This window comes from Nannobrachium achirus, assembly GCF_963921795.1.
Source record: "Nannobrachium achirus genome assembly, chromosome: 2".
NCBI lineage: Eukaryota > Metazoa > Chordata > Actinopteri > Myctophiformes > Myctophidae > Nannobrachium > Nannobrachium achirus.
In genome coordinates, this window is record NC_137811.1 from 37,035,958 (window position 1) to 37,050,065 (window position 14,108).

At 42.2% G+C, this 14,108-nt stretch overlaps 1 protein-coding gene across 1 annotated transcript in view; it reads right to left on the reverse strand.

Moving 5' to 3' along the window:
• Positions 1-14,108, reverse strand: part of syngap1b (synaptic Ras GTPase activating protein 1b) — a gene marked incomplete at its 3' end in the record, with an annotated part of 114,973 nt that overhangs the window by 41,999 nt on the left and 58,866 nt on the right. The window contains exons 3-4 of the mRNA XM_080745902.1: positions 5,043-5,542; positions 1,325-1,446 (exon numbers count right to left, since the gene is read on the reverse strand). Coding sequence (XP_080602028.1) covers positions 1,325-1,446; positions 5,043-5,542 — 622 coding nt within the window. The remainder of the gene's footprint in view (positions 1-1,324; positions 1,447-5,042; positions 5,543-14,108) is intronic.

The window sequence follows — 14,108 nt, forward strand, 5'->3', positions numbered from 1 at the left end:
ATGCTACCTTAGATTAGATTTAGGCCTATCTGACAGTGCAATAACATTATTGCCTTGATGCATGTAAAGCCAGCTCTTAAGCTCACAGATTTGGCCACGATTTGACGTCGAAAAGCATCGGCTGCCGACAGGGAGCCATCGGGAGCTTATCGGCAAGAGAAACTTGCCGTCGATAAAGCCAGCAGGACCCATCGATGAAAAACTGAACCTGCTCAGTCTTTTGCAAGAGTCGGTAGAATTGAGGCGACTTGATACTCCTGTAGAGTGGACCTTTAGTTTGCTGCTGCTGCAGCCTGTGGCACATTTTTACTAAATATCATATTCTCAATCTCAGTCAACTCTCAATTCCTATACCAATCGAGTTCTAAGCAAAGTTAGTAATAGTGCTGTATTTTGTTTTGGAAGAGAAACACAGATGCTGTGGAAAACAAGCCCAAAAGTTTCACCACTTGAGCTCTATTACATTAGCTATTTTCTAAGAGAATGTTGAAAGCAAGTACACTTCAGAAACAAGTCCAAACAAAAACAACCTGCAACTAGAGACTAGAGAGGAAAACAAGACCAAAGTCGCTTATAATGAGCAGACCTGGCAACACTGCCAGAGCAGCGCAGCAGGCTCATCTGAATGCAATGTTCCGTCTCTCGACTTATAAATGCCAAATTTGCCAACTAATGCCAGCAGACTACAACAGACTGCCAGTTTGGAGCCTTTGGAAGTAGTTTGTTTGGTGTGAAGTCACCTTAACATTAACGAGCATCAACGAGCCAGCTGGACACAGACATGCACCTCACCTCTGCAGTGCTCTAAACTGAATGTGACTGGAGCCTGTTTAATTTCTCTCCAAATGCCTTGATTATTGATTACTGGGATTATCATAAGCTCACATTTCATATCACCTTCACAGCCGATTTTTTTTTTTTTTTGTGCAGATTTTTCCTTTCTTTTACCACATCTTCAGGCGTCAGTTCAGAAAAAGCTAAGGTATGGCAACATCATGTTGCCATACCTTAGCAACAGGCATGATATATTTATTTTAAGAAGACGTACATATAATATATAATTATATATACCTAAAATATAATTATACCACCTTGTTAAAGTGACCATTTTGTTAAATTTTGCATTTGTAGTTATTTTACTGTAATTTACCAACATAATAACCCGCACAGATAGACAAAGAGACATTCATGGATTCATATTTAGAACTAACTTTGATCTTCCCCCCTGGACCCAGGGTATGGCAGCCGCATACTCCTGCCATACCCAATCGACGCCCCTGTCTTCAGGGGCCCCGGCCCACAGTTTGCGCATGGCCGTACTAACCTGTCTTGGTCTGCACTGCGGAAGCGGGGGAGGATCATGTGGCGGAAGCTGCTGGTGCGGTCCAGTTTGGGCTGGCTTTTAGCCCTCTTGATGGAGCCCTTCAACCTTCTACTGAGAAAACTCTGCAACGGGAAGGAGAAGAGGAGGGCCAATGAGAAGTGGTGGACAGGAACTGAGTACATTTTACCTGAGTACTTAAAGGGATATTTCACTTTCAAAAAAACTTTTGGTCATTTTATTGTCTAATCAGGCTTTTATGAACACCCTGAACAGTTTTTAATTCGCTTCATTCAATATTTAGATATTTGATGTAAATGTTACCAGGCCCTCCTCCTGCAGGACGCCTCCCCATACACACACATTGTAACTTCAAACTCCATTTTAACCATGATAAATTCATCAAAAACACATCTTTTTTTTCTGGTGACTCCTACTACCCTCCTAATACGTGAGCAGGCCGTGTTTTTTCGTTACGTTTTTTTTCATTTATTTTTAATAATTTCTTATTGTATTATTTTTTTCCATTTTCCCAAAGAATTATTAAAAATAAATGAAAAACTTTATCGAGAAAACACGGCCTGCTCACGTATTAGGAGGGTAGTATATGATAGTGGATATTTTTAATGAATCTATCATGGTTAAAATGGAGTTTGAAGTTACAATGGGTGTGTATGGGGAGGGGCCCTGAAAGGAGGAGGGTCTGGTAACATTTACATCACATATCTAAATATTGAATCAATCAAATTAAAATCTGTTCAGGGTATTCATAAAAGCCTGGTTAGACAATAAAATGACCAAAAGTTCTTTCGAAAGTGAAATATCCCTTTAAAGGGGAAGACCACCCATTTTCAATACTAGAAGCTGGGCCGCCCTTCGGGCGGCCCAGCGTCTAGTCGGCGACCTGGCCAACTCGGGAACGATGTAAATAGGGAATGAATGCCCCGCCCTTTAATGCAAACCCCATTATACCTGTTGTCATAGGACCCGTTTTGACCATCTGTTTGCCTGTGTCCATTTTATGTCCATATATGGAGATCACTGCAGATATAGTTCTGGGTCCATTTTATGCCCATATGCCCATATATGGAGATATCTGTCTATTTGCGTCCATTTTATGCCCATATATAAAGATCTCTGTATCTGTCTGTCTGTGTCCCTTTATGCCCGTATATGGAGATATCTGTTTATCTGCGTCCATTTTATGCCCATATATGAGATCTCTGTCGCTTTTTGTTTGTTTCTTCTTTAAGCAGAATACACAGCCTGCTTAAATCTGCATCATTCAAGATGCCCATATATGGAGATATCTGTCTATTTGCGTCCATTTTATGCCCATATATGGAGATCTCTGTATCTGTCTGTCTGTGTCCCTTTATGCCCGTATATGGAGCTATCTGTTTATCTGCGTCCATTTTATGCCCATATATGAGATCTCTGTCGCTTTTTGTTTGTTTCTTCTTTAAGCAGAATACACAGCCTGCTTAAATCTGCATCATTCAAGTCATCCTCCCAGTCCCACGCTTTGTCGCTTGTCTTATGTTTGTCTTTGTCTCTTTTATTTTCTTTTTTGGAGCGGACCCCATGAATGCCCCACCCTTTAATGCAAACCCCAATATACCTGTTGTCATAGGACCCGTTTTGACCATCTGTTAGCCTTTGTCCCCACCCTTTAATGCAAACCCCAATATACCTGTTGTCATAGGACCCGTTTTGACCATCTGTTTGCCTTTGTCCCCTTATGCCCATATATGGAGATCTCTGCACACACAGTACCGGTTGCGGAAAACTCTGATGTCAGACATCAGCTCCCCATTCGGGGATTCATTTTATGCCCATATCTGGAGAACGCGCGTGCCGGTGGAAGAACGGTTCTCGAGATTCACATACATACATACACATTCACCGAGATTTTTTGTTGACTCATGTGGCGTACGTGATGTCAGAGCCTTTTATGAAGTGATGTCACAATGAGTCAGCGATTGTGCCGATTTCCTCAGGAACAGCCTGATGTCAACAATCAGCTCCGCATAAGGAGATTCCGAACGTTTCGCGCCGTTTCGGAAAACCGCACATCGGGTCGGGTCGAGGCCCGGCACTGCACTCCGCGCCACGGCGGGGAACGCGCGTGCCGAATCTGAAGCCGGTGGGACGAACGGTTCTCGAGATACGCGGATTACATACACGCAGACAGACAGACAGACAGACACGCAGAGACTTCTCGCATTTATAGATAGATTGAGCTATGTCATTAATATACCTTAGAGGAGTTGTGTGGAAATAAAAAAAAAGTTCCCCCTCTTCTGTGTTGCCTAGAACTGGAGGATTGATTTTGGGGTTTGTATTGCAAATTACAACTTGATGACATCACACATTGTACTTTACAATACAAACCCCAAAATCAATCCTCCAGTTCTAGGAAACACAGAAGAGGGGGAACTTTTTTTTTATGTCTACACAACTCCAAGATATATTAATGACATAGTTCAATATTGAAAATGGGTGGTCTTGCCCTTTAAGTACATGTTTTTGAATATCTGTACTTATACTTGGGTATACAGTATTTCTAGGAAGGGAAAAGGCACATTATGAATTAATCACTTAAGCCCTGTTTCAAAAGTAGTTGTACTTGTCGTTAAAGTACTGGAGTACTTGCTTTTAAGTATTAAAGTGTCCAAGAATACAAATACTCGAGTAAAGTGCAGATACTCAAAGAACTTATGTCCAGTATTCAAGTAAATGTGTTTGTCCCAGAAAGAGTGGAAATGAAAGAGACCACAAATTCCACACAGTGTGAAATGAAGTAGAAATTAATACAACAGTTAAATGGATAAATGAAAAGTGCAGGCACACATGAAATGTGGTGCATAATGTAGGAAACCAATAAGATTCATCTGTTACAGTCCAACAAAAGGGTACGCCTACACACATCCATTTATGAGTTTATGAATGCTGAAGTGTCATAAGGTGGCCAACAGTGGGCAGCGGTGTACCACAGTGTAGATAGATGATGTGCATTATGGTAATAGTACAGTGGAAAATACAGTAATACAGTACACAGTTGTACAGTTTGTCCTGTGTGAGGATCCATACATTTCAATAGGCGATCAACACATTCATGTTAAACCTAGATACTAGGACAGAATGGCTTCACAATAATATCAACAGCGGTTTAAGAAAAGCTAAGGCAGAAAACCTTTAAAATGCTACTCAAGAACAATTGTAAATGGAATTGGTGGCATTTTTCTATTATTTAAGAGTTGAAGGTGAGAATGGAGAAAAACAAAGTACCGGTATAAGGAATACTGCAGGTTCAGGTTATGTAATGACCACTGATTGAATACTTTATTGGATTAACCTCTGAGAAGAACGTCAGAGCATTTACCAAGATGCACTGCAAGAGCATTATATAGCAGCATTGTTTAGTGGGTGAATCATGAGAAGGAAACGACACCCAGTCATTTGGAATGAGTTGAATGCCTTTGAAGCCTGTCTTGGGGATATGACTAAATACTTGGCTCCATCTGTTGGTTCTATGCTAATGGTCTGAATGACTAATGCTGGCTTGATTATCCAGCCTGTCTGACACTTTAAAGTTTTAAAAAGTATGCAACATCTAATCGTAAAAGTCGGTGACACGGTGAACCACAGAAAAACTGAGGTCACAACAGGGATTGGGAGGGGAACTTTGCTCCAAAGAGGGCTTGTGTCACGTACGTACCTCAATGGGGGGCAGTGGTGCAATATATGGTCCCGCTACTGGACTCGGAATGGCCGCCCTCCAGTCTCCTCCGCCCCAGTAGGACCAAGGGGGGAAGGAGGAGGAGACGGAGGAGGCGGTGGGCGAGTGACGGGGCAGGGGGAGGGACAGCGAGGGGGAGAGGGCCAGCGAGCGGGGCAGCGGGGGTGTGGAGGGACCCTGCTTGTAGCCTCTGGGCGACCGGTGTGGGACGCCCGGAGGGAGGGCCAGGCAGGGGGAGACGGTCAGGGGGAGTGCGGGAGAGAGGAGAGGCGAGGTTCGGCGCGAGCGGCGCCCGCAGGTGTGCTGTGGGGTGGAGGGGGGCAGGGCGAGGGACAAAGAGAGGGAGGGGGGCAGCGAGCGGGGGCGGGGCAAGCGGGGGTTACTCACGGATTGTCGGAAGGGTTGAGGGGGGGCGGGAGGGGCCTCCATGCTCGGCTGCTTAATCCCGGCGGCAATGCTCTTCCGCCGGGCGCGATGATCTATAAAAGAAGCAAGTCGACAGGTGAGACAGAGACGCGCAAAACAACAGAGAAACAGAAAACAAGGATGGAGAATGGAAACGGGTGTCAACGCTATTACTGTAGGTCAAAGTGAAGCACATGTGGGGCTAAGACACAAGACACAAGATTGAGAAACTGTAGGTGGAGAAAAGGCCAGGCATTTACAGAAATAAACAGACACAACAGTTGCTTGGTTTATTTTGATTGATGGGAGTGCCTGGAAGAATGAAAGCAGGAATGAAACAAGGTACGACCTAAATGGAGGTCAAATGTGAGGAGACATGGAAACCATATAGTCATGTGGGCTTACCTCCACCTTCAACCTAGTGTGTGTGTGTGCGTGTGTGTGTGTGTGTGTGTGTGTGTGTGTGTGTGTGTGTGTGTGTGTGTGTGTGTGCGTGTGCGTGTGCGTGTGTGTGTGCGTGCGTGCGTGCGTGCGTGTGTGGCTCAGCTACTGGTGGTGATAGAAACACAGGGTTAGGTTGTCAGACAATGCGAACATTATTAGTCAGCATGATGAACGGAGCAATGGATATGGGGGGGACGGTGCACGGATCAAGGGACGAAAGTGTAGTAAGCATTAAACAAACGAAACACTTATTGACTTCAGTCTGCGAGCCTGTGCCTAAAGCAGTGAATTATCCGGTAAGGGAATAAACTCTTCCATGAATGAGGGCTATAGTGGGAAGACCCGCAGGATCTAGGCTGGAGCAGCCCACTCGTCAATCTCACCTCCGGTGCCCTGTAGGTCAACCATCACACTAGACTAGAATGACAGCAACAACAATGTGGACTGTGGAATATATTGTAGCTTTTTTTCCTTTTTATTCTTTCGTGCCCTTTCCTCTTTTTATGCTGCAGCAGTAGCACCTCTTGGGGGAGATCAATTAAAATCCTGTTACATTTGTAGCCAAATATTCTGTTCTCTCTCTATTATTTTATTCTGCCTTGCTATCTCAGCGTGTCTTAACTTCTGGTTCTCTATCTCATTCATGTTAAGTCATCCCTCTCCATGCTCTCGATGTCTCTCTCTTTCTCTCCACCACTGTCTCTTTCTCTCTGCCAGCCAGTGATCAGACAGGTGCACTAACACTTAGGCGCACAGCGCTCGCGCGCACGAGTGCACACGCACGCACACACAAACGCACACCTCCTCTCCCACATACTGTAGTTATTTTACATAATTCAAATACCGATAGTACATCTATCCTTCTACCTCTCTTCAGCTGCTCATCTCTCTTGCGCTTTCTTTATACCAGTAATTCACACTTTCAGAAATAAAGTGAGAAGGGAACATACAGGGAACAAACTGTTTTACTGTAGCTGTATTTATGTGTTTTCTTTTCTGCCCTTGGTGAATAGAAGGATAGAAGGACAGAAAGGAAGCTGTATCAGACAACAACATCAGCTGTAGGGCTGGTATGGTAGTAGCTACAGTGGTGGGTAATGAAGTACATTTACTTGAGTACTGTACTTAAGTACATTATTTGAGTATATCTGTATTTACTATTTACTTATCTATTTGTATTTTTTGATACTCCACTGACTCCAGTACATTTCAAAGACAAATAATGTATTTTTGTATTTCTGGGAGGGGAAATTCACATTATGAATTAACCACTTAAAGGAGTAGTTCACCCCCAAAATGACTTATTATCTATTGATTACTCATGCCATGGAGACTTGAGTTCAATAATATTTTTTGTATTTGTCGCACTCCTAAGACAAAAAATTGATTATTGTAAATTTACCCACATTGATTCTGGATGGGGACCCGAATGCATTTGGGACCACATCCGGAATCAATGGGGGTAAATGTATTGTAATCAAATTATTGTCTCAGGAATGCGACAAAAAACTAAAACTATTATTGAACTCAAGTCTCCATTGCATAAGAAAGAAAGTCATTTTGGGGGTGAACTACTCCTTTAAGACATACTGTACAGTATTTCAATTCAAAAAGTGAGAAATGCATTGTGATGTGCATTTTCATTTTTACACTATACTATTTATAAGTGCAGATTTGTAGCCTCCCCCTGGCCAGCCGGGGCGCCTGATGGAGGGGAATGGAACTGGTTGGAATAACGTGTTCCTTCCACGCGCTACGTCCAACCGAGGAAGCTCCCCCTGTCAGGTGATAAGAAGCGGCCTGCTCACTCCTCATGCATTGAAGGAAGCATGAGCTCAGTTCGGGGCCCTCCCCAGGTTGGCAGAGGGAGAGTAGAGCCCAGGATCACAGCTTAGGCAATTGGCACCGGGTGAAAAAAATGGGTTACAAAAATCGTGGGATAAAAATTTAAAGTAAAAAAAAATAAAAAATAAGTGCAGATTTGTTGACAGAGCAACTTTCACTTGTAGTTGAGTTATATTTGACCAGGAGTATCTACATGTACACCAGTGGTTGTCAAAGTGGGGTCCAGGGGTTCCTCACAGGGTTCCTTCTTGGAGGAGTTCTAAATTGACCTTTATAGGCCCGAGCATAGGGCCTGAGCCCCTGGCATGGTGGTCCGAGCACCCTAGGCTACAATGCCAGCCTGACAGCGTGTCGTGGCCTCGCGGGTTCGAATCCCGTTCCCGACGACCTTATCACTACCCATTTCTCTCATCATTTCCTGTCAGTCTACTGTCGTTCAATAAAGGCATAAAAATTATGATTAGTAAAGTTCCTTTGTTGTGCATGCCTTTGACTTTCATGTGCCGAGGTCCACTCACTCACTGCAGCCATGTGCTGTCTCACTGATTGACAGGGCACTGTCAGAAGTCAGAACAGAGCAGGTGCAAACTTTATTGTGTAATGTAGGCTTATTATTGTCCAATGTTGCTGGTTGCCATGGAATTTATAACATTAACATCGAAGCAAAAGCCAGGGAGAAAGGAATGCTTTAGGCTTTTTTCCAGAGGTAAGTCATTTTCGATTGTTTGTCATGATTTTACGCCGGAGCTTTATAATCAGCCTGGCAGCAGCCTGGCTTATGGTATGCATCATGCATGCATTACGCACCGTAGCTCAATTCTTTATAACTGTCTTGTTGTTGCGCTGCTAATCTGATCCTAAACCAGCATAATCATCACACAGCTATTCATGTCGCTGGCTCGCTGCTGCACTAACCTGATCCTAGGTCAGCCTAAAGCTTTACACAAGTTAAACAGCACTTCAATTCAGTTCATTCATTGCTTTTCTCTCCGTCTCCTGATCAGTGAGCGTGAGCGCAGCAGCAGCAGCAGAGCGCACGCCGGCGCACACACACACATTGATTGATTGCTTTATTAACAATTTGCAAAAAAAGCACAAAGTACATACACGTCACCCACACTGTACATTCATTATGTTCTGACGTAATGCCAGGTAATGCGACCGATTCCGACCCGGCCCCGAGTGATGATGATAAAACACTGACCGAAACCTGTAGGGGTCTCTCGGATCCTCTGGTAAGTTCAGAATCGGGGGCCCCGTGAAGAGCTCTAATCCACCTTGCAGTGGAGGAAACACTACATTAACCAGAACACAAGGCCTAAAACAAAGAACAGAAAAACTGCTAATACCGTAACAGTTCACAGAATAGCTGGATACCAACAAGTGTAAGGCCTGCCAGCAGCACCTGCTGTGTTATCAGCCAACTCCCTTCCCACACTGTCTGGAAATCCCAGCAGGACTACCAGGGCAGTTCCGATAGTAATCTACTGTATTGTGTTGTGTTGTGTTGTGTTGTGTTGTGTTGTGTTGTGTTGTGTTGTGTTGTGTTACTGCTATGACACCTGAATGCCCCCATAAGGACTTATCTGTAACGTGCCGATCAAATACTATTCTAGTGATGTTACTAGGTTTTCAATGTAATGGGTCCCGGGACCCACAGGTGGTCATTCAAATGGGTCCCAGAAAAGTTTTATGAGTCCTCAATACAATGTTTTCGAGCGCTGTAGATCGGCTATTTTCAAAATGTTTGCCTATTTATTTTACAGTTTGGCTAATGTTTGAACTTAGAACTAGGATTTCTAAATACACTAGGCTACAGACACCCATTTAATTATATTTATATCACTGGGACCCCAATTTATATTACATTTTAAAATACTAGAGTACAAATGGAACAGGTCCATTTGGTTCCATTTGTTCACCGAGTTACAGACCCATAAAGTTATTTGGTTCCTAACTATCATTTATCTGGGGACCCCCTGGAACTCCCTCAAGGACCCAGGACCCCACTTTGAGAACCACTAGTGAAAATAGTTTTTAGCTGTTCCAGGTTTAACTGATAATAAATCTTTACAGTGTTTATCTTACACAATACATTCAAAAATGAATTAAACTATCTAAACTAATATAGCAACTTAAAGTTGTACTATGTAACTTTTTTTATAAAACAAATCTTAAAATTCTCCTAACTATTAAATCACAAAAGTTTTAGAAGATCCGCGCCGTGAATTTCAGCCTGTAAAGCCTTCTCTGTATGTAAACTGAGATCCTTGCCGTGGACCGGATCTCGCGCCAAAATTGCGTCATCACACTACCGGCCAATCACAGCGAGGGTTATACAACTGCCGGCCAATCACAGCGCATCTTGAAGTGGGGTCGCTATGGCAGCCATATTTGTTGTCGCCCGTTTGTACCATCCCTTCTCTAGGTAATTTCGCCTACCAGGCAGGGTGAAGGAGTCCGTATCTCTGGAATTACTGAACGCACAGGAACAAGGGACCCCTTAAAAGATAGATCTCAGCGAGGTGGAGGCAGACGCGGGGGTCTGAAGGTACGAAAAACGTCCGAAAGACGCGGACGCGACCGCGGTTTGCTATAGGGCTAATGACCACTAGTTGGGCATCTTACACAGTATGGCTTTAAGTAGAAGAAGTAAATTATTTTAACATGGACTCCAATGGAGGCGCATCCCCGGGACCCCAGGACCATGACATGAATGAGTCCCTGGGCGACTTGAATGAGTTTTTGATGCGGGATGCGCACGTAATGACATCACTGATTATTTTCTTCTTTCTTTCTTTTTTTTTTCTTCTATGAATTCGCCTGGCATTTGTCTGCAAATGGCCAGGTGATCATTTAGAGTATATTTAAACTAGTATAGGTTTAGGGGCCAGGAGTGTTTATAAAATGATCAAGATATGTATGTATCATAGCTCTGCTGTCGGGCCAAAACCTCCTTACTCCAAAATGTTCATTTTTGGGAAAATGAGCTCAAGTGGAGTTAGGAGGTTTTGACCGAAGGGCTTTTTAATACTTTTCATTGGTTCAATATTATTTTAACCAACACATAGATGTAAAGGGTGTTCAATAGCACATATTTATGAAACAAGAATTTACACAGTCAATATATAAGCTGGTCAGATGAAAAAAAAAATGTTTTTTGAAAAAAAAAAAAAAAAAAATGTTTTTTGAAAAAAAAAAAGTTTTGGAAAAAAATGTTTTTTGGAAAAAAAAAGTTTTGAAAAAACTCGGGCGTGCTCAAACAACAGTAATAACTGCGTATTACCTTACTGTACTTTACTGTACTGTATACTGTACCTCACTGTACTGTACTGTACATATTCTGTGTTCTATATCTATGAAGTCTGTGTTCTAGATCTATGAATTTTGTCACTCCCCCCCCCCGTGTATGTGTGTGTGTGTGTGTGTGTGTGTGTGTGTGTGTGTGTGTGTGTGTGTGTGTGTGTGTGTGACTTTTACTTAAAACTGAGTACATCTACAGTGCAGTATTGATACTTTTAAGATACTTTTAAAAAAACAAGTGTAAAACATTTGAGTACTTTTTCCAACAGCTACTTTCCCCCATAGCCTGGAGGACTCCTGCTAAGTTTACAGTTGCCATATAGCCTATTACTCTATAAATCTATCTGTGATGTCTGATTTTACTAAAACTAGCATGCTTATTAGGCAGTAGTGGGAAAAGTACTCGCATTCTTTACTTAAGTATCATACAAGTGGAAGACTTGTATTCAAAATTTACTTGAGTACAAGTATAAAAAGTATTTGTATTGAAATGTACCAAAAGCAGAAAGTACGCATTATGCAGAACTTAATGTAACCAAGGTGTTCAAATAAGTGTATTGATTGTAGGCATTTTCCAAAATCTTGTGGTATTTCACTGCTACATATCGTTCTAAATATATGCTTTCTTGTCATTTAGTACAATGAATGTGTTACCGTGTCTCTAGAAATGTGCTCATTATTTGTGAAGATACTAACTGTAATTCTCAAAGACTCGCATTGGTTCATTCAGCACATCGTTTTTGCTCTGTTTCATTTGATATTAAAATGCAACTCGAATTAATCTACTGTGTGGACACTGATCAGATGACAGGAAGAAGCAGCTCATCAATGAATGTACTTTGTGTTGCTTTTGTAAATTGTGTAGGGTACGATATTTTCATGACTTCACACCAAAGCCCATATCATGGTCATAGAGTTAAATCATTGACAACTTGCATACTCGTTCAGTTCATATGTTAATGCAGATGGTATGCAGATGGTGTGACACATCACCTACTACAGCCTACAACGATGCCCAGGGCAACACTGCATATTGTCTATAAATGGCTCACAGTTTAAATAACGTACGGTTTATTTGGACAATCATCTGTAACAGATGAAGTATAATTAAATACGACGTGATTAACGTTTGTTTGACATCCTCATCACAATTACATTGGATGCATCGCGTTGATTAAAGTGAATGGCTGCTATAGTTTTGCTAGTTTTCATCACCTAATCACCTTCCTTTCATAACCTAATCTCTACGTTTAGAATTGAAAGAAGAAAAATAATGTTAATGTTAGTATGAAGCTAATTATAAAGCTTAAATGGATGATGATGTCAACAATGACTTGTGAAAATCAAAGAATGATAGCCGATCTACAAGCAATCATACAAACATTTTGTACTTTGATGCCAATACTTTTGTACTTTTACTCAAGTATAGACCTCTCTTTTCTTCTGTTTCATTTATCACAAGCAGGCTGGCCACAGGCACCGCCTCAGTGTGAAGGAATGGTGCTCCCTGCTGGACAAAATATGTCATTACAGCAGTACAGATCTGGAGGGCCTGGCCAATGGATCATGAGCTCGGTGACCATGTGACATGGACAGCCAATCGGCAAATAGGTCCCCTAGGTCCCCTGAATGTCTCAGGACAATGTAATCTGTTTAAAGAGCTGGTCCTGCTGACCAGCTAAAAAAGAGAGGGCCAATCGGGTGGAGTTAGCTGGTTTGGCAGAAAGTGTGGAGTTAGGAGGTTTTGTCCCAATCACTTTTTACTACTTTCCATTGGTTCAATATTATGTTATCCAACACTCAGATGTAAAGGGTGTTCAATAGCCCTGATTTATGCAAAAAAATCTAAAACCTCAAAAATATAGTTAAGAGGTTTTGGCCAGACAGTGACGAGGCTATGTATTATGTTCTATCCAATAATATGGCATACACTAACAAGTAGTTAAAGGGACACTTTTTTTCACCATTATCTCTCTATTTGTTCTAGGGCGAAAGTCCCATTACTAGCCATAAAACAGAGATTTCTTTCGAGCTCAAATGTAAACTCTGTTACTCTGTTTGTCACTGGTGAAAAATCTTGTAAATGTGAAAATTACAGTACTTCCGCCATTTCTTGCGATTGCCCTCAGTGGTCATGACTTTGCCCTTTGTTACTGTGTTAAAAGAAAAATAGAAGTCTTGACTACACTGATTATCATGTAATGGCAGCTATAGACTGTATGGGGCGGTAGTCGCTCAGACGGTAGGTAGAAGAGTGGCGTTTGATCGTATGAATGTGTGTGTGAATGGGTGAATGTAATTCACTGCACAATCATTGTAAAGCGTCTTGGATAAAGGGGCCATACAGTATAAACGCACCATTTTCCATTTATGGGGGTGCCAGGTGTGACAGTTTTTTCCAAAGACTTGGTCAATTTGGCCACAGTTGTTGTTTTTGGGTTCAGGATACACAACATTTGAGATACACACTCCAACAGATTCTTAGGTGAACTGACCGCTATTCCTTATAAAGCCTTAATCACTGGCAATTAACAGGAGCCACATGCCTGGGACCACCTGAGTTCACATTATCATTACACAGTGCGTCATAATAACCACAACCACCTCAATTACAATCCCTCAGAACAACAGCATCTAGACGTCCTTCAGAAAGTAATATTTCCCAAACTACAGTAATTAGTTTGCCTCCTCCAGAGAAGGCAGATTGTAGAAAGGATGAAAAAGCAGATTTAGGATTCTGCTGCCATGACTTCCACCATATTAACCATCCTAAGGTGAGACCGGTCCAGTGGGTAAAGCTATAGACTATGCGCCAAGCAGAACGTCTGTGAATAGGCTGCAAGTACGTACAGCAGCCATGCACTTTCCACTACTAATTCGAGTTTGTCACTGTTCATCTTCACATAACAATAATTGAGATTTTCTTGATTTCTGCTTACCATGCCCCAGGATATTACTGAGCAATTTTTATTTGTCACTACACTGTTAGCCATTACTGTAAATTTATAGCAAAATTCCTAACAAAGCATTCTGGGAGTGAAAATTACT